The 25,366-nt window shown below is 52.6% G+C and overlaps 1 protein-coding gene and 1 long non-coding RNA gene across 7 annotated transcripts in view; one reads left to right on the top strand and one right to left on the bottom strand.

The window, feature by feature from the left end:
- LOC111091731 overlaps window positions 1-18,379 on the bottom strand; it is a 45,874-nt gene extending 27,495 nt beyond the window's left edge. For all 5 annotated transcript variants that reach the window (XR_005376637.1, XR_005376638.1, XR_005376635.1 and 2 more), the window contains exon 1: window positions 17,795-18,379. This is a non-coding gene — a long non-coding RNA (uncharacterized LOC111091731). The remainder of the gene's footprint in view (window positions 1-17,794) is intronic.
- Window positions 18,380-18,506: 127 nt separating this feature from the next.
- The window catches only part of GAS6 (growth arrest specific 6), a 32,975-nt gene continuing 26,115 nt past the window's right edge, over window positions 18,507-25,366 (top strand). Inside the window, exons 1-2 of one of the 2 annotated variants that reach the window (XM_038570136.1) lie at window positions 18,507-18,749; window positions 19,056-19,222. In XM_038570136.1, the coding sequence (XP_038426064.1) occupies window positions 18,662-18,749; window positions 19,056-19,222 (255 nt within the window). In that variant the 5' untranslated portion in view covers window positions 18,507-18,661. The remainder of the gene's footprint in view (window positions 18,750-19,055; window positions 19,223-25,366) is intronic. The other variant, XM_038570137.1, reaches the window with a different exon arrangement.

Raw genomic sequence — 25,366 nt, 5'->3', positions numbered from 1 at the left:
ACCTCTGCCCTCCAGAACCGTCGGATGACAAATTTGTGTTAATTTTTCATTCATGAGAATTTAACTGGGTGTCACATATGTGCCGAGCCAAAGCCAGAGACATGAGCCACCCAGGTGAGGCCCCAGCACCCAGAACGCGGGTCACAGGCAGATACCACCTGAGGGGACAGGACACTAGTTGTGGACTCAGGTCCAGGTTCACCGTGTGGGCCCGGAGCAGGCGAGTGGGGATGGGCCCAAATCAGGAGCACACGGCGCTTGGGAAGAAGCCCTCTGTGCAGTGAGGCCCGGAGAGAACCCTTCAGCCCCAGAAGGCTGCAGCAATGTCTCCAGACTCGATGGCCTGCACCCTGCCACTGAGCCAGGGCCCCCTGCCCTCTGCCCTGCACATGGATCCCTGGGGGGCGAGGGCAGTGCCCAGTCCACTGTGGCCCAGGGGAGGGGGGTCACAGGGAGGGGCCATGGCTGGCGGCTGGAAGTTCTCCTGGGCCCTGCCCAGCTGCAGACTTGGCCTTCCTCTGCCTCGGGAGCTATGCTCAGAGGGCCTCTTGCCCAGGGCGAAGGGCGATGGTCTGTGACAGCAGAGGAAGAGGAAGTTGGCAGGCTTCCGCCAGCTGCAATGAGTGGCAGATCCTGAGTGTTGTTGTGAAGCTGACAGATTCCTGAGTGGAGAACACTCCACCTCCGACCCTCCAGACAGCGCTCTAGGTCTCGGTACCCCAGGTTCCCTGCCTGCAGCTTCATGCCTGCCCCCAGGGCCCTGCCCGGCTTTCTTCTCAGGCAGAGCACCTGTGACCGGTGTGGATGGGGCCGGGTGCCCACCCAGGGCACCAGGGTTCCTGGCTGCAGCCACAGCAGGTGTGTGTGAGAAGGGGCGGCCCCGACTGTTAGGAACCACACCCAGACTTTGCAAGAAGGAGGGGCCAAGCACAGGCACCCCTGCGGCCGCTCCCTCATCTCCCAGCCTCTGTCCCTGGTCCCTCTGCTTTGACACAAGTGTGTTGAGTTGCAAAACGAGGACATCTCCCTGTGAGAAGAAGCCATGGTGGGGCAGTGGGCAAGAGAAGTTTCTTTGTTCTGCCCTTGGAGTCAAATGTTTGAGAAACAGAACTGAGGCAGAAGGAGGAACCCTGTTTTCTTCTGAGGGAACCCTGCTAATTCCATTTCTCCTGTAAAATCCCAACCAGGGAAAACTGCTAAACCTTGAAAGTTGCCCATCAAGCAACAGCACAAGATACAAATGTGGAGGGAGGCAGGCCGGGCCATCGAGGGACAGAGAGGTGCGTGCTGGATACTTGCAAGCAGACGTCACAGGATAGCCTCGGCTGTCCCAGCCTCCACAATGGGCTGAAGCACATCATACGCAGCAGAGTCCAGGAGTTCACACTGAGCCTAAGGATAACAGCGTAAGTCACCTTTGCAGAAGCTAAAAAACTAACTTGCTTTTCTGAAAGCTGGCAAATCAAGGGAAAGAAGAAAGCATTTTCCTGCCTTTCCCAGACAGACTGCTCTCAGGGTGGCTAGACAGTTGACAAAGGGGCATCTCTCTTCAGAGGGGATACAGCTAATAATGGACCCGGGGTGGCCAGCGGGCCGGGTCCTGGTGGGAGTGCAGAGCCTACGGGAGCCGTGTGCCTGGCTAGGCCCTACCTGCACACAACAGCAGCAGCGGCACCACCCTCCCGGGAAGCCTTGGGAGGAAAGACAAATAAATCATAAAGGAAGGGAGGGGAGGAGACGGAAAGATTAAAACAGCCTTGGAGGTCCTCACTGGAAAACACAACTACTTAGAAATGTTGCAGAGCCAGCAGGGAAGCGTGAGCTCTGACGTCTGGTGACCCCAAGGGGTCACCGGCAATTATTTTAAGTGCAAATATGGAATTGTGGTGCATGGGAGTTGTGCTCAGCTCTTATCTTTCATAAATACTTTCTGAAATATTAGGGATAAAACAATACGATGTCTGGGACTGGCTTAAAATAACCCAGTGAGGAAGTGGGTGGGGTGTAGACGAAGCCAGCCACAGTGGGCTGGCATACGTCGAGGCCAATGGACAACAGGGCTCACTCTCCCGCTCTCTCTGCTTTGAGTGGGTTTCCTTAATCAACGTGGCAGACGTGGCTTTGTGCATCAGCTTCCCCCGCGGAGGTCTCAGTGGTGACTCCCGGGCCAGGAGGGCAGCTTCTGTGAGCAGGCATCGGGCACATGCTTCGCCGGGAAGGAGAACCAGGAGGTCCTAGAAGACACTTTGCCGCTGTTTGAACCTCAGGCCCGAGCGGGCGCATCTAAGGGTCCCCTCCGCTCCTGTCTCTATCATTTCCGCTGGCTCTTCTCTTCGGGATGCCGCAGGCCACTAACTCCTCAGACTGGTCTTGCAATTGTCTGGGGAGCTGGGGAGGGAACACACAGAGGACATCGTGCACTTCAAACGACCTTGAGGGAGAGGCCGGATGTCAACACAGGTCCCAGAAACTATACAAAGCCCTGTGCCTGCCCTGCTCACGGTGTCCCCTCAGGCGGCCACCTCACCGTCCAAACCCCAAACCACATTCCGACCCCAAGGGAAGGAGCCTCAGCTCCATCTGCTAACCCTGGCATCCACCATGTTTACAAACACCCCTGCCTTGCGAACAGAGGAAGTGATTTATTATCATAAGACAGGCTGCCTGCTGGTAAAATCAGATAAGCCACGTTGGACAAAAGCGTTTCCTTCGCCAGCATTCCACTGGAGACCCGGCGTTTTCAGGTTGCTGCAGGGACTCACCGGGACTCTCAGCACAAAGACACAGGGCGGCGCAGCTTTTGTCTGGTGCCTCCTCCAAGTGTCAGCAAGGCAGACAGCCCTTTATTTACCTCCTTCTGTTGAGATTTACCCAGATCTCAGGAACAGACTGGGAAGCCTCAGATACCGGCTCAGGATGTGGCCCTGATTTTGCAGCCAGGTGGGCAGGCATGACCTCAACTAACCCCACAGCAGCTTCCCCGGCAAGGCCTCTGCACTGTGGACGTGGGCGGAGGCCTGGGGGCTGCCCCGGGGTCCCAGGCCCAGAGCACCTGCCAGGGTGTCCATGCAGCACCTTGCTGTGCCTTTGCTGTCAACAACGCCTGAGCGCAAGCTCCTTGCCCAACCACGTGGGTGGGCTCAGGGCCAAACCTAGTGATGGTTAGGAACATGGGGACCCTCCACATCCCCCAGCAGCCCGGTGCTGAAATAGCAGTTCCAGGCAGCAGCTCAGGGAACCGGGACCCGGGACGATTCAGGAACCGGCCTGGCCCCACGCCAGACCTGCTCAGATGACGGACTCCCAGGGCTGAGCATCTGGGGTGGAGGACAGAGGGAGAAAGGACAGCAGGCATCGAGGCTGCTCCATCAGCCTGAAGCTCTGTGAGTTTTACACACAAATAAACACTAGTAGCAAAATGTCCTGAGGCCTCTTTCATGGATTCCTCATGGAGCATGGAGAAAACATCCGTGTCCCAAGCAGACAATATTATTATAACTGTTATTATGATGGTGATGACTTTTTACTGCATGGCATCTAGTGGTCGGTGATCCCTGTGACCAGTGCCGGCCAGGCCATGTTGGGACCAGAGACAGAAGGAAAAATGTGCACCCAGTATGAATGCTTTTATGTATGTCTTTCATAGTTTTTCTGGAACACTGAAGTATTTAGAAAAGATACTGAAAATAAGGAGGTATATTAAAACTCAACGATGTTAGGTTTAAATATTTTATTTATACCAAAAAGAAAATGTATTAGCATTTAACTTTATCAGATTTAATGGAATGGAAATAATAATATTTTCAAAATGGGCTTCTGGGAAAAGATTAACCATTGACTGAGAAAAAGACATGAAAATGTTATAGGTGGCTCTACATGTGGAAAAACAAGAAAATACACGAGCAGTGTTCAAGACAGCCAAAACGGGGATCCCTGGGTGGCGCAGCGGTTTGGCGCCTGCCTTTGGCCCAGGGCGCGATACTGGAGACCCGGGATCGAGTCCCACGTCGGGCTCCCGGTGCATGGAGCCTGCTTCTCCCTCTGCCTGTGTCTCTGCCTCTCTCTCTCTCACTCTGTGTGACTATCATAAATAAATAAAAATTAAAAAAAAAAAAGACAGCCAAAATGTGGAGACCACCCAGATGCTCATTGATGAATGAGCAGGCCAGATGTGGTCCACCCACACAACAGAGTATTATTCAGCCACGAAAAGGAGCACAGCTCTGATGCAGTCTGCACCGCAGAAGCATTTGGGCAACACCCAACGGCACACACTGCGTGACGCTGTTACGTGAAAGGCCCGGGACAGGCCAGTCCACAGAAGGGACACACACTGGTAGCTGCCAGGGGCTGACAGGTGCTCATGATGGAACATTCTGGAACTAGGTAGAAGTGCATTGTGAATTCACTAAATGCCACTGAGCTATTCACAATGAAATGGTTGCTTTTATGGGACTTCCACCTGAATGAGTTCTTTTTTTAAAGATGTCTCACACACGACCAGGGAATTGATGAGACATTGGCTAGATGGTCAGCCGGATGACGACCAGCAGGGTCCCGGCATGTTCCCAACGGCGGGATGGCGATGCCTGCACACGAGGTGGTGTGGCGGTGCCCCCACTCTGCCACAGACTGTGCAGGCCGGACTGGAGACAGCCAACCCCACAGAACTGGATTCCTATCCTGTTCACCCACTTCAGTGCCAACATCGGGCCTCTGCCCACACCCTCACCGTGAACTCAACAGAAGCAGTGTGACTGTCCTGAACACTGCCTTGGCTGACCCTGGGGCCCTCAGACCCCGCATCTTCCAGCGTCCACTGCCCAGCCAAACACTGGGCACCTAGTTGGCCCTCACAACCTTCCTCTATAAAGAGATGTCGTGCCCTGGACCTACACACAGAGGAAAGGTAAAGGTGCGCACCAGTGAATGCTAGACCACATCTCCAGCCCCAGCTGCACAAAATCAAGACAAATGAGGGAGGGCGCACTCCTGCTTCCTGCAGACACACAGGAGACACAGTCCTCCCACAGTTCAGACATGCTTGGAAACTCAAGCACAGCATCTGGGAACCTGTCCACGCACACAGCAAGTCTCCTTGCAGGATCCCTCTGCATGTCCACAGTCTTGACCAACGCACAGTCCAGAGGGGCATCCCCAGAGGCTGAGGGAGGGAGGCCCAGCCCTGCTGCAGCTGAAGAATGCGAAAGCTGGCCTTTGTCTCTTCGGCTCCAGCCTCTACATCCTCACACACCTGGAGCAGCTTAAAAATCACAAACTGGCATCATACTTGGCAAACCACATATAGAGTGGGTGTAACTTCAACCAGCCACTTGTTTTGTGAAGTCCTAGGCATCATTAGTTCATTCTGGGCACCAAGGTGTGCCGGTCTCGGAGCACGTCCCGAACCCCACTTGGCTCTGTCCTCTGGGCTTCAGGGCTCACTGGTCATGTCCCCTTTGCCTGTGGCACTAGAAGGCCTGTAGAAGATCCACTTCCATGTGATGCAGAAGTTGCGCGTGTCCCTCCCTGCCACACTGGGGTCTCCTCCTGAGCCTGGTTCACCAGCCGAGCAAACGGCCTTGTCTCACTTTGCCACTTCATATGATTTATAGATTCAGACTCTAAGCTCTGTGTTAACTCACAGAACTTTCCCCGGGAAGAGGCAAGTCATTTCTGCCCACAAGGAAAGATAGGTTCTATAAATATATATATATGTACATTTAATACCATACACTTAATCAATAGATGTTGAAAATATAATCTAGATATTTAAATCAATAATAAATGGAATTAGCTAATTCCAAATTGATAATTAAATATTATTAGTATTAGATATTTATGGTGGGTGTTATTATAAGTGATATAATATTAATAATTAATTAAAGCTTTATTATTTATCAATGTAAATATATTAAAATATAAATTGATAAATATGTGTTTAATATGTTTCATGGCCTCGAAAGACCTTGACTGGTGTTGTGTCTGACTTTCCCCTTCAATGCCTCTGAGCACCCACTCCCCTAAAATACTCTTGGTACAGCTGTATCAACTTTCTGGTTCCCTCAGTAATGAGTTACTACATCTCTGACACTTTTCATTCTATTATTTGTGCGACGGTCAGTTTTTGACATTTTAAAACCGATACTTTGCCATATACCCATGAGATGGAAGGACAAACCAAGGCCCAATGGCAGCTTGGGGTGGGTGTGTCCAGACTCTCCCCGCTCTGGATCTCCCAACCGGTGCTGCAGGTTGCATGTACTTCCAAATCACCTCAGGTGCACAGAGAATTTGCGACCTGGAGCAGTGATTGCAGCGGGCCCTACGCCAACAGGGCAGGTGACCTTGAAGAAGGGACGAGACGCCAAGAGAGACTGAAGTTATGTGCCCCCAGGCCAAGAACTCCAGCAAGCTGCGGGAGCTGGAGGGTGGGGACGGTCCACCTGAGCCTCCGGAGGGGTGCAGCCCTGCCATGCCTTCATCTGGACATGTGGCCTCCAGAACCGGAGACCATGTGCTCAGACTGTTAAGCCCCGCAGCCCCCCCGCCCCACCTGTGGCCCTTTGCTGTGGCCACTCCAGTGTGCTGCCCTTCCTGAGGACAGAGCACCCAGCGGCTTGGAACATCACTGCGGGGTAGCCGGCCACAGTAAGGACCGCCAGTCTGTGGGGGAAAGCCGGGTTGTGTCAAAGGCTCCCAGGCAGCTGTGAGAGTTCAGATGCTCTCTAAAGTAATGTCTTTAGATGATTGCAAACTCTGTCAGCAGTTGTTAAATTTAATGAAAGCAAAGCTCACGAGCCTCAGTGAGTGTCAGTGCCTGTAGGAGATGTGCACTGTGGCTGCTGTCTCTGCTGAAGCTACGTGACCAGCACACACATCCAAGGTCCATAGCCATCGGCTGGTGAGCATCCTCAAGACTGAGGTCATGGATGCTCTGGCCATGCACGACTGCCACTCACCACTGTGTGAGCAGGGTGTGAAGCCGGTGGTGGAAGGGGGCTGCGCCGGGCTCTTCCCTGGAAGGATGAGCCAGGGTGCTGTGCGCCAGGGAGGCCCAGCCTGATTCCATCGCCCCGGATGCCCACACCTCCTTCCCAGACGGGCCCTGAGCTCCCCCGTCGGGCCTGCAGCCTGGTGTGCCCCCTCTCCCAATTGAGGAAGGGAGGCTTCTGAAAGTTTCCGGAATTGGTAAATCCCTCATGATTGGGGCTGTGCCCCGTTTCTACCAGGGAGACTGTGAAGGAGCTCTGTGCCACTGACACTCCCGGGGTAACTGGCGGAGGGCAGCACCCCAGCTACCTGGGTGCCCTCGGACACTGGGCTTGTGCTCGGAACTCGGCGTCAGTGCTTTCTGCAGAAAAATCGAAATCACGTCCCAATTTGCTGAGTCTTCAGAGGCAGCTCACCGAGGACAGTGCTTTCTGGCATGAATTTCTAGATGAATAAGCTAAGCGACATGACTTTCAAAGGCCCTGATAGCTGTTACAGACAAAAGACGCAGAAAAGTCATCAGTAATTCTCCCCAACAGAGAAAACAATCCTCACTACCCTTGCAATCAGCCTGAGACACCGGGCACGTGACACGGGCTGGGCACACAGCCTCCCTCCTGGACAGTGCCGTGGCCAGCGGGCAGGGCCTCTGCCCCGTGAGCTCACCCTCGACCACTTAGCAAACACTTGGAAGCGGCTCCAGTGATGATAGTGACATACACTCATCGTACAAAACCACCGCGTGTCCCAGGCCCAAGGACCAGGCGGGCTCACGTGTGCAGCCGGAGACTCCGGGCCTCCTGGCCCTCCTCTGGCTTTGCCCCAGGCCCCACATGTGGACCTGATCAAGCTTAGCGCCGGGAGGGCTCTCCCCTGCCATGCAGCATCTCTGTCAGGCCTGTGAACCCAGAGTCCTCCGAGAGCCCAAGCATGCCCTGCCCCAGGCCCCTGCTGGACGTCACCACCGCCCCCTCGGTCCTCGGTTTCCAGCACTTCCCGTGGGCTGTCCCACCTGCACCGTGTTCTGCCTCTTTCCTTCTGGTGCCACAACAAGACCTGAATTGTCAGTTCCTGAGGGGACAACTGAGATCTCTGTCACAGTCAGCTGGAGGCTGGAAGGATCTTCCCATCCAAACCAAAACTGTCCCCACAGTGCTCCCATGCCCTGTGGTGGGCTGGACAGCCCCACACACCACCAAGGAAGGTCCAAGTGCCCCAGCTGGGCACACAACCCCTCTGCCTTCCGTCCCTGTTTCTGCTCGGAGCTCACCTGCACACACTCACCTGACACTCTCTGGGGGGGCGGTTTGTGACTGTTCTGTACTCACAGCGATATTGAAGAGACTCCCACACCTGTCTCAGTCCCCAGGACACCCGACCCAGCCCCTGGGGATACTCGTCCCAGCTCCCAGGGACCCGCCCCAGCCCCTGGGGACATCCATTCCAGCCCCCCGGGCACCCCCGACCCAGCCGCCAAGGACACCCGACCCAGCTCCCAGGGTCACCCAACCCAGCCCCAAGCACCTGTGGGTGTCTCCATGAGGGCCCGCCAGCACATGTGCCTTTCCTTCCGCTCTCTCCTGGTCTGCCCCCTGACCCCCAGAACACCAAAAGAAAACCACAGGTGGAACAGGAAGGGGCACCTGAGGCAGGAGGCCCAGTGAGAAGGGAGGGCCGGCGGTTGGAGGAGCCTGGGAGGAGGCTCCAAGGGTCCAGCAAACACCTGGCCTGAGACAAATTCAAATCCAGCTGCTCTCAAGCAGCCAGCATGTCCACCTGAACAGGTGCAGCTTCACGGCACCAGGTGAAAACCCACTCCTGTGGTGGAGGTGAGAAAAGCAGCCAGGAGGAACAGGCCCTGAGGGTGAGCAGAGACACAGGTAAACCAACCACCCCTGGGAGGAACCTGTGAGATGGCTAAGTAGTGAAAGTCAACAGGACACACGGAAGGTAAAGCAGAACATTCAATGGTGTCCTGCCACACAGAGATGCACAGAAAGGCCACCCGTGCCCTCCACCCCCACCCTTGGGCCTGCAGCTCCATCCAAGCCTGACCTCAGACCCTCCACCAGGTACTGAGTGCCTCGGTGTCCCCTGTGGCCACGGGCACATGTTCCCTGGTGAAGTGTAGAAGGGCTTCTGGGGCTTCTTCTAGATGCTGGGGACCAGGCTGCATGTGCCCATCCCCACGCGCCCCATTGGCCGTCTGGGAGTGGGTGGGGTGCAGCAGCACCCCTGCTCCCCACACCCTGCCAAGTGTGATTCCCAAACCACCGCCCAGTTCTCCTGTGGCCCCTGGGACTGCCCCCACTGGGAACCCCACATGACACTGCTACAGAACAAGCAAACGGGCTGAGTGGGAAGAGTGTACTCCTGCCTCCTTTTACATACGTTGTGCTTCTAAAGGGATTTTGGGACTTCTGGGTGGCTCTTTCGCTTAAATTCCTGACTCTTGACTTCAGCTGAGGTTGGTGACCGGGGGTCGTAGGGTCGGGCTCTATCCCTACTATTTTGGGTCCTAGATGCCCAGGCCCCATGTCGGGCTCCTCGCTGAGCATGGAGCCTACTTAGGATCCTCTCTCTCCCTCTCTCTCTGCCCCTCCTGGCTTGCACTTGCACTCTAAAAAATAAGGATTTCCTTCAGAGCCAGGGACTGCAGTTTACTCTGGAAATCTGGTATTTGGTTATCTTCACCAACATTTACTGTTATTATCACAGTAGCCAGAATCCCTAAAACTATCCCTTTTAACAGACCTGCCCAGCAGGTCCCTGTGACAGTAACAGTAAGAGCAGGGGCCATCAGAACTGGTAACATGGCTGAACACTGACAATGCCCAGGCCCTTGCCCAAGGGCTCCATCTGCACTCGCTGTTCTCATTTTCAGGGCAGAGCTAGTGGCCCCTTCTATAGACAGAGAGACTGAGGCCAGGGGATGTGGGGTCCCACAGATTCAGGACCTCTGGTCCCAGCTGCCCACCAGCACACAGGCCTGTGATAAGGCAGGAAAGAGGCTGACTGCACATCATGGGAATTTTGGGATAAAACAACACACTAGAGAAAGCTGTCGGGGTCACTGCCCAAAGAATGGGGTCACTGGAGGTCAAGAATATAGCTCACCACAGAGCTGGCGGGTCATTAATGACACAGGAAGTGTGTGCATGTGGCCCCTCTGCCCACATGGACCTGGGCCACCACAAGGGTCTCTCTTGCAGCTGGGGAGAACCTCCCATTTTCCTGCCTCCTCTCCACACAGTCAAGGTAAATAGTAAATAGATCAATCTTGGGGAATGTGTGCTCTGAATAAATACGAGTAACCACGCAGCCCTGGGCTGAGGGGACCACCCACCCACCCACCCTACGTCCTCACCCCCACCCTACGAAGGCAAGAGGAGGTAGGTCTGTGTGCTGGGTTTGGTGCAGGAAGCAGAGGCGATGGGCAGCACCAATTCCAAATTTGTCACCCAGCACCCGAGAAAGTCCTGGAAATTTCAATATTTCAAAAAATAGCAACTAAACAGGTTGGCAGTATACTAAAATATAGGAAGCCAGAAAAGGGGGAGATGGGAGTCTGAAGGGGGTGAAGGAAACCCCGGGAGGATGCAGGGGGATGTGCAAGCTCTGCCCCACAGGCTGGTGTCGGCAGGTCCTGCTCGCTCCTTCCAGGCACCAGCTCCCAGTGAGCAGCTGCTCTGAGCTGCCTGGGACCTCCTAACCTCCTTCTCTTCCTCCCAGTGCCTTGACTTCCCAGGACCCCACTTGATCTGCCCCCGGCACCCCTGTTCTCCCCTCGGTGGGCCAGGTGGACTCCTGGAGCCATTCCAGAACCAGACTGCTAGGGACCCCCAATGGCAGGGATAGAGCAGGCCTGATAGGGACCCCCCAACAACAGAGATAGATCTGGGCTGATAGGGACCCTGCCAACAGCAGGAACAGAGACATTTCACGTTACTTGGATTGAAGTGCCTTCAGTTACTTTGCTAACAGAGGTTAACTGAGATGCTAAACGGGCAAGAAAAGATGAACATTTTCAAGGAGGCTTTGCAAATGTGTATCTTTGTCCCAGTAATCAAACAAAGTGCCTGGGCGGTTATTTGCGGCACTGAAGGGGACCAGAAGCTGGCACCAGATGCAGGTCTAGTGCCGGGGGACAAGGCTCGTGTAAATGATCACTCCCTCAGACAAAGCTCAGAACAAACCCTACGAAATCATGTCAGCATTTCAGGTCACTACAAGCATACCTCTGAGCCAACTTACATACTTTTCCAACAAATTCTTTTATCAGCCAGAAGGAAAAAATCTTTCTGAAAAAGTTATTGTTCTGGAAGCTCTAACAATGTAAACTTCCACATTATGGTGCACTTATCTCCACTTCCAATACAAAAAGCTTTTCTTCTCCATAAGGGGCATCCATTGCATTTTGCCTGCCTAGCACTTTGCCTTTTTGGAGCTCTTCCCTGCCCTGAAGGGCTGTGAATCTCACAGCATGTTTCGAGCTGGAGCTGTGCACACACATGGCCAGGAGTGTGAGCTCGGCCCCCACACCTGCAGCAGGAGGCCTGCCTGTGGAGCCTCTGGGTGTGGGGACATGGCCAGCCTACAGCAGCTGCACCATCCCTACCACACACACAGGAAATGTTAGCTGCAGGATAGCACAAGGCTGGGTCATGGTATAACCAGAACCCTGAGGTCAGCACAGGCCTGGGCTGGCCCGTGACCCAAACCAGCATGTTCCCATTTGCAGTGTTAGCACATCTGGGTTGGGTTTCTGTGCATGCAGGAATGGCTCTGATGAACATGTCTCTGAAATGCTCAAGTCTTGGGGCAGTTGCCCCTGGGCAATGACATGATAGGGCTTGTGCTCAGTCACAAACACAAATGCAGGTCCATCAGGATGACTCTGACAGAACAGTTATACTCTACAATGCTACCTTGGTCATACGTGCTTTCTGGGTCTGCAAGTCACAGAGGTGATCCCACCTGCCTGTCCTGAACATGGTACCCTTGTCCATCCAGCTGCACCCACACCCTCCCGTGGTCCTTGGCTCCCACGAGGTGCCCCTGTCCCGGCTCCTTAACATAGCAGTTCCCCTGCGCTGGGCCTGAAGATAGGAATGTGTTTCGACTGGTTAGCAGAGCCCCTCCAGCTACTGTCTACTTTGTTAGACCAACAGAGACTGTTGCTCCTCCCTCCTCAGACCAGTAGGGCATAAGCAGTGGAAGCTGCGTGGCTAGAGCTGGTCCAGGGAAGCACAGGCAGGACCCCATCCCTGACAAGGAGCTGTCATCCACCATCCCATCTGACTATCACACTATGCACCAAGAGTCAGTAAGCATATGCTATTTTGTAGAGAAGGAATTTTTTTAAGTGACCTCTACATCCGACATGGGGTTCAAACTCATGACCCTGAGATCAAGAGTCACATGCTCCGACTGAGCCAGCTGGGCAGGCTGCAGATATGGAAACTGGGGTGGAGAAGAAAAGTGGCTTGCCAAAGATCACTGTAGGTAGAGGAGGTAACTCTCTATCTGGCTCAAGGTTCTGCTCTTCCCACCATGCACCTCCTCCTCTGTCTGGGCTGCACATTCCCCAAGATCAGGGCCTGGGACTCAGGCGAGTCTGAGGCTACATGTTTCAGATGAGGGAGTTAACTAGGCTACAGTCGACAACCTTACCTGGACACATTGTTTCTACATGAAGATCCCTGCGGCATTCCATAAAACCACTTATGTGGGAACGTTTGGCTCAAAACCCTTTGTAAATCACAGACCACAAAGGGATCCTCAAGGGGGTGGCACAGGGGGAGTAACCTTCTTGGCATGCCCCAAGCTGAGAGGGTCGGAGACCTAGCACCTTTGATTTTAAAGCTGGGAACATCTCTGAAAAACTGGGACATGTTGGTCATCCTCAGAGAAGACTCTGGAGGACTTACCCACAAAAGGACTTTCAACTTAATGAGGTCTGAGCATCTTCATTACCTAAGGTAAGTAATGTTGTTCAAACTTTTTGACCACAACTCACAATAATAAATATTTCTTACAACTGTGATCCAGTCCACACTCACAAAAATAGATATTGTGGAAATAAAGAACTCACATCCAATAAAACTCTGATATTGTCTATTCTATTCTGCGTCATTAAAAACCACTGGTTACCAAAACACTGAATTCTGTTAAAGTAAAAACCCACTATGGGTGCCTGGGTGGCTCACTCAATTGGGCATCTGACTCTTGTTTCAGATCGGGTTGCAGTCTTGAGGTTATGGGATCAAGCCCTAGGCTGGGCTCCATGTTCAGCAGGGAGTCTGCTTAGGATGCTCAATCTCCCTCAGTCTCTGCCCCACCCCCTGCTCATGCATGTTCTCCATAAAAATAAATAAATAAACAAACAAATCTTTTTAAAGACTCCACTAAACCAATGAGTTGCAAAACATGCTTTTAAAAAAACTTTCATTAAAATATGACTGGGGATTTCTGCTTCTTGGACAAGATAGAGTAATAGACCAGATTCACCTTCCTGCCTGGAACAAATGAACAACCAGACAAATACATGAAATAACAGTTTTCAATACACTGGAAATTAAATAACAAAAGAGTGAACCCTGGGGGACAGGAAATAAATGAGGTGGGCCCTAGGATTGCCAAAGTCACTGCCTAGACAGAGGTGAGGCTGCCAGGCATGGGGAAGCCACCCATGCAGAGCCGCCAACTGCATGAGGGAGAGGGCTGTGCAGACAAAGAACTTCAGAGACCTGCAGAGACCCCCTCAGGTCTTCAGCTGATCATCACAATGAGATGAAGGTGGGCCAGACTCAGCAATGATGTTCAATAGGTTAGGTCATTAAATGCATTTTTAACTTAAAATATTTTCAATTTATGTTGGGTTTATCAGGATATAACCCCATTGTAAGTTGAGGGAGATCTGTAGTAAAAAGAGACAAAATTTCAAGTCAATGACCTCAGCTTTTATCTTAAGAAACTAGATCAAGAAGAGAAGATGAAATACAGTGTAAATGAAAGAAATAAAATTATAAAAATTAGATTGGATAATGAAATAGAAAACAGAAAAATAATGGAGAAATAACATTAAACCAAAATCTGATTATTTGAAATCAATACAATTGTTGAATCTCTGAGCCAGAACATTATTCTGAGCCAGAACAATGAAGACAAAAAGAAAAAAGACACAAATTATCAATACTGAGAATGAGAGAGGTGTCATCACTTCAGATCTACAAATATTAAAGGAATATTATGAGTAGCTTTGTGCCAACATATTCAACAATTTAGATGAAATGGCAAATATCTTCAAAGGCACAAACTACCAAAGCTCAGTCATTAAGAAACAGATAACTCCAATAATCTTATATCTATGAAAGAAATTGAATTTATAGGTAAAAATTTTCCCACAAAGAAAATTCTAGGTATGCATGGTATCACTGATAAATTTCATCAACCATTTAAAGAATAACTAACACAAATTCTACATAAACTTTTCCTACTGGAGTGTTTCCCACTGAACACCTCATTTCATGATGCCAGTATTTCTTGATGCCAAACCAGATAAAGAAAATATCCTCATAAACATGGTTACAAAGATTCTTAAAAAAGCAATACATCATGACCAGGTGAGGTTCTTCCCAAGGATGCAAGGTTCACTTGATATTTGAAAATCAGTGAAGGCAATTTATATAATAATGAATGGAAAAAGGAAAAAAAATATGATTGTCTCAACAAATGCAGAAAAAGCATTTGACAAAATCCATTATTCATTTCTAATGAAAAAAAAAACTCAGAAAATTAGAAATAGAATCTCATCTTGAGAAAAAGCATCTATGAAAATCCTACAGCTAACATTACACTTAATGGTGAAGGACTGACTTGTTTCCACCGAGTTTGAGTCTCCACTCTCACCATTGTCAACACGGTAGTGCAGGTTACCATACAGCCTATAACACAAGACAAGAAGTAAAAAGCAGCTGGATTTGAAAGAAGATTTGCTATGTTTACAGACAACATGACCATCTATGTAAAAAATTCTATTGAATCTACCAAAAAACATTGAAATTAATAGTTTAGTTAAGCAAAGTGGTAGGATAAAAGATAAATATACAAAAAGCAAATATAAACAATCAGAAATTGAAATTAAAAAATCTACAATAGGGCAGCCCCGGTGGTGCAGCAGTTTGGCGCCGCCTGCGGCCCAGGGTGTGATCCTGGAGACCTGGGATCGAGTCCCACGTCGGGCTCCCTGTGTGGCGCCTGCTTCTCCCTCTGCCTGTGTCTCTGCCTCTCTCTCTGTGTCTATGAATAAATAAATAAAGTCTTTAAAAAAAATCTACAATAGGATGGAAAATCGTGAAATATGTGGGAATGAATTCAAAGTGGATCAGTTTTAAATGTAAAATGTAAATCTATAAAACTTTGGAAGAAAATATTTGTGGCCTTGGATTAGGCAAATATAATTTGAAAAGCAGAATTCATTAAAAATAACATGATAAATTGTACTTCAAAACTAAAAGAAAGCAGAGTTTCATTGTTTAATAGAATGAAAAAGCAAGTCACAGACTGGAATAAATATTTGCAAATCACAATCTGACACAGGACTTGTGTCCAGAAAATATAAAGAACTCTAAAAACACAGCAAATAAATTAATAATTGGAAAAGCAGACAGCCCAAATAAAAGATACAAGATGATAAAATTAAAATGGACTTTTCACGAAAGAATATATTTGGATGGCAATAAGCACATTAAAATTTGCTCAACATCATTAGTTATTAGAAAAATGCAAATTCAAGTCACAAGGGAATGCCACTACAGATCTGCTCCCAGGGCTGAAATTAAAAAGCTAACCACAGCGAGTACAGGTAGGAGACGCACAGGTGAATCCCCCATATACTGCTGGTGGAAATATACAACATAATTTGCTTTGCAAAAGTTTGTCCGTTTCTTAAAAATTTAACCACCTACCATACAGTCCCACGTTATGTCCTAGATACTTCCTCATGAGAAATAAAAGCTATGTGCATACAATAACTTATACACAAATGCTCATAGCCGCTTTGCCCCTAATAACCAATACCTGTTAAATGAGCCAAAGTCCTTAAGCAGACGGAGGCTGAACTAATTGTGGTGTATCCACACACCAGAACACTCCTGAGGGGAAAAAAAGGAATAATCTATTGATACATGCAACAGGGTAGATGAATCTGAAAATAAATACGCCTAGTGAAAGATGCCAGACAAAAAAGCACATAGTATATGATTCCTTTTATGTAAAATTCCAGAAAATGCAAACTACTCTATAGTCAGAAAGAGGACCAGCGATTTTGCCTGAGGATGGAGGTGAGGATGGAGCAGGGATGACTCAGGAGGGAGGAATTAGTGAAGGGCATGAGGAAATGTTTTTAAGTGATGGGGGACTGTGGTGGTGGTTTTACAGGTATATACATTCATCACAGATATGTCAAAATATATTACGCAGTTTACTATATTTCTATTATGCCTCAGTAAAGCTGCTTTAAAAACAAGGAAAACCCAATATGATTGATTTGGTCAGCACCCAGCACACTGCCTTTGAAGACAGAATAGCAAGCACTTGGCTCAGTTTATTGAGTGGATACATATAAGGGAGTGGTCCTAGCACCTTGAAATCATCACCTGCAGATGTGATGGTAGAAGGAAGAATGCAGAACTTTCATCTACAAATTATAATATATTATATATATTATATATATACATATGTATATTTGTATATATATGTATATATATATATTTGTATATATACAAATTATATATACTTGTTTCCTATACCCTCACTTTGATCCCACCTCAACAGTTTCATCCCACTGTTGCCATCCCTGGCAAGAGGAGCCACTGGCTTTCCATCTCCAACCACGACTGTAGATGGTCCATACAAAGCACCCATTACTCTAGGTCTAACAGGTGAGTGGTCTACCTCATCATTGTTATTTCAGGGTATATGATATAGTCCCTGACAAGTCTTTCCAATTTTGGAAGTCATTATCCAATTTTTGTATTTCTGGCTTAGAGCAATTTTTCTGCATTGGTAAGAGTTAGCTTGGGTCAGACACCTTCCCTTGCTCCCTGAGCATTTGCATTCTGCATTCTGCAGTTATCAAAATGACCAAGTGTGTGTGAAGGCATTTTATTAAAGTAAGTCTCTACGTAATGGAAGGTGTTGGGGTTACTAGGATACCAACTTAGTACCAGGGGTGAATGGGGAAGGGGGTGAAGGGGCTTGAGGTCCAGGCTAAGAGGTCAGGGCCTCCTTTCAGTAGGGATCATGCATGGTCACCTGAAGCAGTGAGTCCCTACCCAGTATGGACCCTCCCAGGGGGGACATGAAGAGGCCTCCACACTCTTACTGGGATCAAACTCTTGAGAATTAATTGCATGGACTTAATAAATTCTCTTCACCAAACACACAGAAATAAGAAATCATTGCACACGCTTCCTGAAATCTATCCATGGGCCAGAGGCCTGGAACCTAGGAAATAACAGAAGTGTAATTAATTCATTAAAGGTCTGTATAAATACACACTAAAGAACTTATCACCCCACCCAGATTTGTGAAACCAGTGTTTCTCCTTAAGAACAACAAGCAGGAAGCCCGAGGTGTTTCAGGGCGCTCCCATCACTGGCCGAGGAGGAGGAAGAGCTTTGTGGCTGCAGATCTCAGGGGCCGGTGACTTACCTATTCAAGTGTTCGTGCTCTTTGCAGAGCGCTCTCGCCAAAGCTCATTTCCCGAGTTTAACGAATTAACGCTCATTAACCCCACCTTCAAACCTGGACCTCCGACAATCCGTAGCAATGATCCATCTCATCTCCCACCGCAGAAGGGAGGTCCGGGCGCTCGCGGAGCCCCCCAGCGCGGTGGCCGGGCGGGAGGAGGGCGCCTGGGCGCGCGGTCCTGTGGGCCTGGGGAGGGCGTCTCGGGCCGCCTGACCCCCCGAGCGGCTGCGTCCCGGCGTGGTTTGTGTCTCGGTCTCAGAACCAGCACAATGTTGCTTCCAGCCTAAGTATCTACCGGGAAACCTCAAGGTCTCCGCGTCATCGCCGTAGGAGACATCACAAAGGAAGTCGTGTCACCTCCCTCCCTCACCTCGCCGGGATTCCGCGTGGCCTCAGCGTCTCTCTTCTTGGGTGGTTCTAAGGCGTCTCCAGACTTAGATGGAGCGTCCGCAGCGGGGGCGGTGGCCCGGGGGGGGGGGGGGTGCTGGCGAGCGGTACCTGCTCCGGCCCCGAGCCTGGCGGTCCTCCTCCGGGTTAGAGGACTCGGGGGCCGCTCTGGGACGCGCGCTCCAGGCGCCCCTCCCCGCTCCCGCCTCTGATCCCCGCCGCGCAAACCTGCTCCGGAGCCCGGCGCGGGTGGGAACCGGCGCGCCCCGCCCCCGCGCGGCCCCGAGGCCGGTCCTGCCCGCGCGCCCCGCCCCGGCCCGGCCGCGAGCGCCGAGGTGCCGCCGCCGCCGGGATGTGACCTTCAGAGCCGCCCGCACGGGATGACCGGAGCCTCCGCCCCGCGGCGCCCGCGGCTCGCCTCGGCCTCCCGGGTGCTCTGAGCGCGCGCCCCCGGCCGGGTGCTCGTCCCCACCCCGGCCTCGGCCCTCGCTCGCCCCGGCCCGGCCCGGCCCGGCCCGGCCCCGCCATGCCGCCGCCGCCCGGGCCCGCCGCCGCCCTGGGCACCGCGCTGCTGCTGCTCCTGCTGGCTTCCGAGTCCGCGCACAGTGAGTACAGTGAGTACCCGGACACCCCCGGCCGGGACGCCGCCGCCCCAGGTGCCAGGGCGCGCCGCCGCCTGCCTCCCGCGCCCCGGGCCCCGCGCCCCGCGCCCCGCGCCCCGCGCCCCCCGGCCCCGCGCCCCCGGGCCCCGCGCGCCCCCGCCCCTGCGCCACCCCGGCCGCGCGCCCCTGGCCTCGCGCTTCGGCCCCGCGCCCCGCGGCAGCATCCCCGGGCGGAGAGCTGGGAGCCCTGCGCGTGCGGGGCGGGGCGGGGCTGACGGCGTGTCCCGGTTCCGTCCCGACCCCCTCCGGTCCCGGCAGCCGTAATGCTGCGGGCGCGCGAGGCAGCACAGTTCCTGCGGCCCCGGCAGCGCCGTGCCTACCAGGTCTTCGAGGAAGCCAAGCAGGGCCACTTGGAGAGGGAGTGCATTGAGGAGCTGTGCAGCCAGGAGGAGGCCCGGGAGGTGTTCGAGAACGACCCGGAGACGGTGAGCGCGCAGGGCTGCCTGTCGGGGCGGTGGTGCGCGGCTTGGCGGGGCCAGGACACCCGGGGCGCTGTCCTTGCAGCACCGCAGTGGGGACACCGGGTCCAGGGCGTGCGCGCGCCGCTGGGAGCCTCGGCTTGCTCCCCGCTCAGACCGCCCTGCTCCAGCTCCGGGTGAACCGTGCATGGTGGGGGCCCCTGCTGCCCTCAGGTCTCACACCCTGAACCCTCGAAGGCCACTCAGAAATGGTGGAAGCACAGTGTCATAGGGCCCCCGAGCCTGCCCTCAAGCGTCCTGCACACTGTGTGCCCCATTTCTCCTAGTGACTCCAGTAGCTTCCACAGCTGTTAGCAGATGCCTGAGTAGGTCCTCTTGAGACTCTCAGCAGGTCCCTGAAGGCAGCCACTTTATTTTTTCAAAGATTATTGGGGGGGGGGGGGGCAAAGAGAGAGGGAGGAAGAATCTCAAGCAGACTCCCCGCTCAGCCAGAGCCCTAATCGGGCTCCATCTCACCACCCTGAGATCACCACCCCAGCAGAAACCCAGAGTTGGGGTTCAACTGAATGTGGCCCACAGATACCCTGGTAGACAGCCACTTGAAAGGAAGTACACAATATACAACACCTCTACCGTTTTTAAGATGTAAAAGAAATAGGATGGTTATGAAGCCAAACAGCTTCCTCCCTCTACCCTCCTTAGATGCATTGGAGGTGAGGAGTGGGCTGCCTACAACCCCTTGGACCCCCTTGGTCCGCATCGAGGGGGATGGAGTGTGTGCTTGAAAGAGGAACTGAGAGACATGAAGTCTAGAACTGCTTGCTACAGCAGGTCCCAAAATACCACTACAGGAATAGGACCAGAACATATGTGGGACGGGTGGGCAGGAGGGCTGGGGTCAGGGGGCCCGGCCAGGGTGGCCTGCATGTGCCGCCTTTCAGCTAGGTGCTCTCTAGAAGCAGCTGGGGACTTCAGGAGCCCTAGCTGTGCTGGCTCAGGACACATTTCTATTAATAATGTCCTTGGGGAACATGGAGCAGCACGCAGCCTCGGGCAGGGAACAGCCCAATGTGGCCTCAGCATCTGCCCGGGAGCTCTGCCCTCCAACAGGACAGGACCCACGGGACCTGCATGTGTGTCTGTCCTGGGGCAAATGCATTTGGAAAGTGAGAGTGGACTTTATACCATGAGGTCAGGGTGATTTCACAGCTGTTTTTGGTTCTACCCAAATTCTTCTTTTAAAGAATCCTGGGGAAAAATAAATAAATAAATAAATAATAAAGAAGGAAGACAGGAAGGAAGGAAGGAAGGAAGGAAGGAAGGAAGGAAGGAAAAGAGAGAAAGAGAGAGAGAGAAAGAAGGAAAGAAAAGAAAAAAGAAAAGAAAAAAGAAAAGAATAGAATAGAATAGAATCCTGGGATGAAATAAACCTTCAGGCAGTAAATGGATGGCTCTGTGTGGCCCAATATAGGCTTTATGTTCACTTGTGTTTCTTATCAGTTGACATGACAACCCCTCTCTGGCCCTCTCTGGAGCCAGCTTTGACAGGACAGCCAGCCACGAGCAGTTGTCCTTGGGCAAGTTGTTGCCATGGGGCCACTCTGTGGTGTCTTCCCTGGGGCTGCTGCCCTCCCCATCAATAGCAACTCAGTGTCGGTTTTGTTGTGAGGGACAAGGTTCTGGACCTTCTCTGGCCTGTTTTGGGATTTCTTTAATGATGAGTCCTGGTGGCCCAGTGAGCCATTCTCTGTGGAGCATTGCCGAGGACCAGTAGCAGGGCTGGGTGCCTGGCTGCCAGGCCCCTGCACAGCTGTGGGATTGTGTGACAGGTGTGGTGCTGCTCCCCCACCCCAGACCTGAACCGAGAGCACGAGATGGGGCTTCCAGGTGACCAGTTCACAGCAACCCTGCTACCAGCCACCCTGACCAGACCTGCCAGCCAGGCCCCACCCAGCCAGGATGGCAGGGCCCTGACCTGGTTTTTCCTTGTTGCCTGGACACACTGTGCATTAACCACGGTGTCCTTCCCAGAGCTTTAATGCTCTGATTTTAATAGCTTTTATGTTTTAATTATAACTTTATTTACAAATGTGTAATACAAAGGCAGGAAAAAGAAAGTGTGCTCATGATTCCCTGATTTTAAGGCAGTCAGCACTCTCTGGGCTCGTCCCTGCATGGGACATCCTGGCTGCCCTCGCCTCCTGGGCCTGGCATCCCTGCAGCCAGCCTAGTACAGACTTGTGAACTTCTCTCGTAGCAAAGCCATCTGTAACTTCCCAGGGTTCTGCCTTCCTTACTGGCCTAGCTGCAGTAGGACCTGCCTGGATCCTTCCTTTTATTGGCCCATTTCCCAGGTTAGACCAGCTACCTCGCTGTCTCCCCTCAAGGTCAGCTGGGTTTTAACCTATGTTTGTGTCGAAGGCAGTGAAGACTGTTGGCTCTGCTGTCTGGATTTAGCCCCTGACTTGTGGAGCGCTGGGAGCAGCCAGGCTGGGGTCAGGGCCAGGGGTAGAGGTCACCCTTGCCACCATGGGGGAGCTCTGCAAGCAGCCAGCCTGTCTTCAGTGTCTGGCTCAGTGGGAGCCATGCATGCCTGCCCGGTCCTGGCTCCAGTCTTTGCTGCTGCCAGGGAAGGCAGTGCTGCCCTCCTGTTCCAATCCCAGGGCTCTGGGGGCACGCTGGTATGTGAGCCCCTGGGCGGGAGTGGGGGAGCTCAGCCCTGCCCCCTCGGCTGATTGGGCTCCAGCACTCTGGGCTGCAAGTGTCCTGCTGCTTTCTGGTGTTTGGAGGCTGCTGGAGCTCTGACTGCATGCAGGGTGTTCCTGCCTGGTCTGGATTGTTCCAGACTAGGCTGTCTTCCTCTTTGGGAAGGGAAGTAACCTTCACAGCAGGTAGCTTCTAGCACACTGGCTGCTTCCTGATTGAGAGCTTGGGGAAGCTCTCTCACACCTCTGCTGGAAAGGAAGGGTCTGGGAACCTTCTTGACTCCCAGGCATCCTGGCCACCCACCCACTTCCCTCCTGGGGACAGACAGTTCCCAGGCTCCTGGAGAGGGTCCCAGGCTCCCCACTGCCATAGGGCTCAGAGGCGTGAGACTCCCTCCTTATCTGTTTCCTCTCCCTGCCTGGCATTTCCCTCCCGATCGCTCTTATGCAGTTCAGCGTCCCAGTGATGAGACCCCAGTGACTCTGCTGGGATCCTCTAAGCTCACCAGAGCCCAACCCAGCAGAGTCACCTTCCACTTAAATTCTTTAAGGCAGTCGGGTTCCAGATGCCAGATGCCATCTCCGTAATCAGCTTTTGCTTCCAGAAAGGGTTCTGGACAAAAGACTTAGCCAGTGCTGCAGGACTTGCCGCAGAGATCCGTTTCTCTACCTTGCAGCGTCTGGGTGTCTGGTCCTTGCAGCCAGCCACAGCCCTGGCAGGAGGGAAAAAATCCAGGCCCTGGTTCTTGACCCACAACCTCGTTTAGAAATGCAGTCAGTGTGGGTGACACAGCACAGCCAGCAGCACACCAGGAGGTCTTCCCAGCCTCAGTGCTTGGCCCCTGGCCAGTGCTTGAGCTCACAGGGGCCCATCTTAACCACCCCACCACCTCAAGCCCCTCAGATGTGGGGATCCCAGGAGCGGTACAGAGGGTTTTAGGGGTGCAGTCAGCTTCAAAGCCCTGCAGCACTGGCCTCTAAGGACACCTGTCACCCAAGAGCCCAGGTTCTTTGGGGACAGGCATCGCTATGGAGAGCCCTTCCCTCAAGTCACCCCTTGTTGGGGTCGCCAAAGGGGTCTCATGAAGGCCCCAGCAGGAGGGTGGGGAGGAAGGAAGAGGGGGACCTCGTGCCCCCCACCCCATGACTTGCCTCTGCAATGTGGGTGCCCTGGCTAGGGAGGTGACACCCTGGCCATAACCTCAGGATAGTCTCTACCTGCCCACCTGCCCCCCACACCCCATCCCTGCCTTGAGATCAGCTTCCGTGGTGCATAGTCACCCATGCATGTTCTCTGTGCCTGCACTCCCCACCCTGCGCAAGCCCAGCCCATTTCCTTCCTTGGGATCCTCGGGGAAAACAGATCCTGCTCCCACTGACCCCTGTGGACTGAGGCCTCCCCTCCTGGAGGCCTTGAGGAAGCCAGTCACAGGGGCTGGATTTGCTGTTGCGGGCTGGTTTTGCTTCATCTGAGTTGGGCCTATAGATGGCTGCTGAGGCCAGGACCGGTAGCAGCAGGCCTCCTGCCGCAGGACTATGTAGGGACATGTACGAGGCTCTCTACCCCAATAACACATCAGGCCCTGTGAATGGCATGTCGTCCTTGCCAGTGGGCCCAACATCTGCGCAAAACCAATTAAAGAATTTTGGAAAACACTGAACGTCTGCCTTTGTTATTTAGGAACAAAACAGCCTTTTAAGAATCGGATGCTTATGGCTTGTTTCTTGAGATTCCAGGTCACTGTGGCCAGGACATTCCAAACCATTCCCAGCTCATCCCTTTGCTCCAGGACCCCAGCATGTACCCCACTCTCCCCACGCTTCACTTTTTCCTCTCCCCTAATGTTCGGAGCAGGGGCGTCTCTGTGATAAAGCACCTGCGGGGCTCAGGGGGTAGCGTTTGACATTGGCCGTGTGCCCCTGCAGTACTTGTGTCCATCCAGGATCCTGCTGAGACCCCAACAGGGTACAGTGCGTCGAAAGTTGTTGAACTTTCCAAGAGGAGTTGGAAGTGAGGAGGTTGGGAAGCACATCAGGCCTGTGTGATCACACCTATTACAACCTATCATTCAAATGAAATAGTCACATGTTCCTCTAGTATCTGTTCTCTCAGACTTCTGTTTTCAAATTTGAAGAGTATTTCTTTGGTATTACTGCCCATGACAATAACACACATTTTTTCCACATCTGTCCCTAAACCTGCCATCTAGACTCAGTTTGTGGGGGCATATTCTTGGGACCAGCAGCCTTATAGAAATCACACAGCTGGACTCAGCGGCCCCCCGGGGAATAGGCCAGCTCCACAGCTGTGCACATTCTCACGGGGGCTTCTGGGGCAGGGCTGGGGCATCCGCCCAGGATGATGCGCATGAGTGGCAGACACAGGTGCAGCCCCTGGGTGCCCCTCTGGTTGGACACACATCTCTGTAGCACAGTGCTTCCCGCTGAGAGGAAGGAACCCATTAGGAGGTTGCTAGTGGCAGTTGTTAGGGGTCAAGACTGTGGGTTTGTGCTTCACCCACCCCATCATGTGGCAGAGCCCCAGGTTCCAAGGCAGACTTGCCATTGGTGACGGAAGAATCGCCTTGAGTGGGCCCCGAGCGCCTGCCGCGACTGCACTGGTCAGGTGCACTGGTCAGGTGCATGCTCCAGGATGCTGCTGCCTGCATGCACCGTGCTGCTTCTGTGCCCGATGCATAGTGACACACCTCACATGCTTGCCATGATTTAGCATGAATCTGGAAGGCACCAAAATGCACTCAAACTCTCCTTTCCTAAGCCAGAAACAAACACATTTTGCAGTAGCAGTTGTCATAGCATTGTTAAATGCCATGGTGAGCCTTCATTCCAGATGCCTGTGAAACCAAGGCCCTGGAATTCATGTGGGGATTTGTCCAATTTAGCTCCTCAGTAGGAGAAGGATGGAAACTCAGTTCCCTGGGCTCCAGGGTCAGGATGTTAGCACTGAAACTGTTGGCCTTCTGAGCGACTCCTGTGGGTTATGTTTCATCCTAACGCTGGTTATGAAAAGGGCCCCCGGCCCCGGTGGCTCAGTGGTTTAACGCCGCCTTCAGCCCGGGGTGTGATCCTGGAGACCCGGGATCCAGTCCCACATCGGGCTCCCTGCATGGAGCCTGCTTCTCGTCTGCCTCTCTCTCTCTCTCTGTCTCTCTCTTTCTCTCATGAATAAATAAATAAAATCTTTAAAAAGAAAAGAAAAGAAAGAAAAGAAAAGAAAAGAAAAGAAAAGAAAAGAAAAGAAAAGAAAAGAAAAGGGTCCCAAGACCCCAGCTTTCCCATGGGCTGTAGCCACTCCCTGGGAGCCCGCAGCCTCAGGCCCACAAGCATGTGTTGGGCCCCGGGAGATGTGTGGGGGCTGTGGGGGTATGTGCAGCTGTGGGGATCACTGCAGAGACCCAGAGAGCAGCCACCCTCAGCCTTCAGC

The sequence above is a fragment of the Canis lupus genome, chromosome 22 (assembly GCF_011100685.1).
Source record: "Canis lupus familiaris isolate Mischka breed German Shepherd chromosome 22, alternate assembly UU_Cfam_GSD_1.0, whole genome shotgun sequence".
Taxonomy (NCBI): domain Eukaryota; kingdom Metazoa; phylum Chordata; class Mammalia; order Carnivora; family Canidae; genus Canis; species Canis lupus.
Note: the sequence above shows the minus strand (reverse complement) of the source record. Positions and strands in the feature narration are given on the sequence as shown.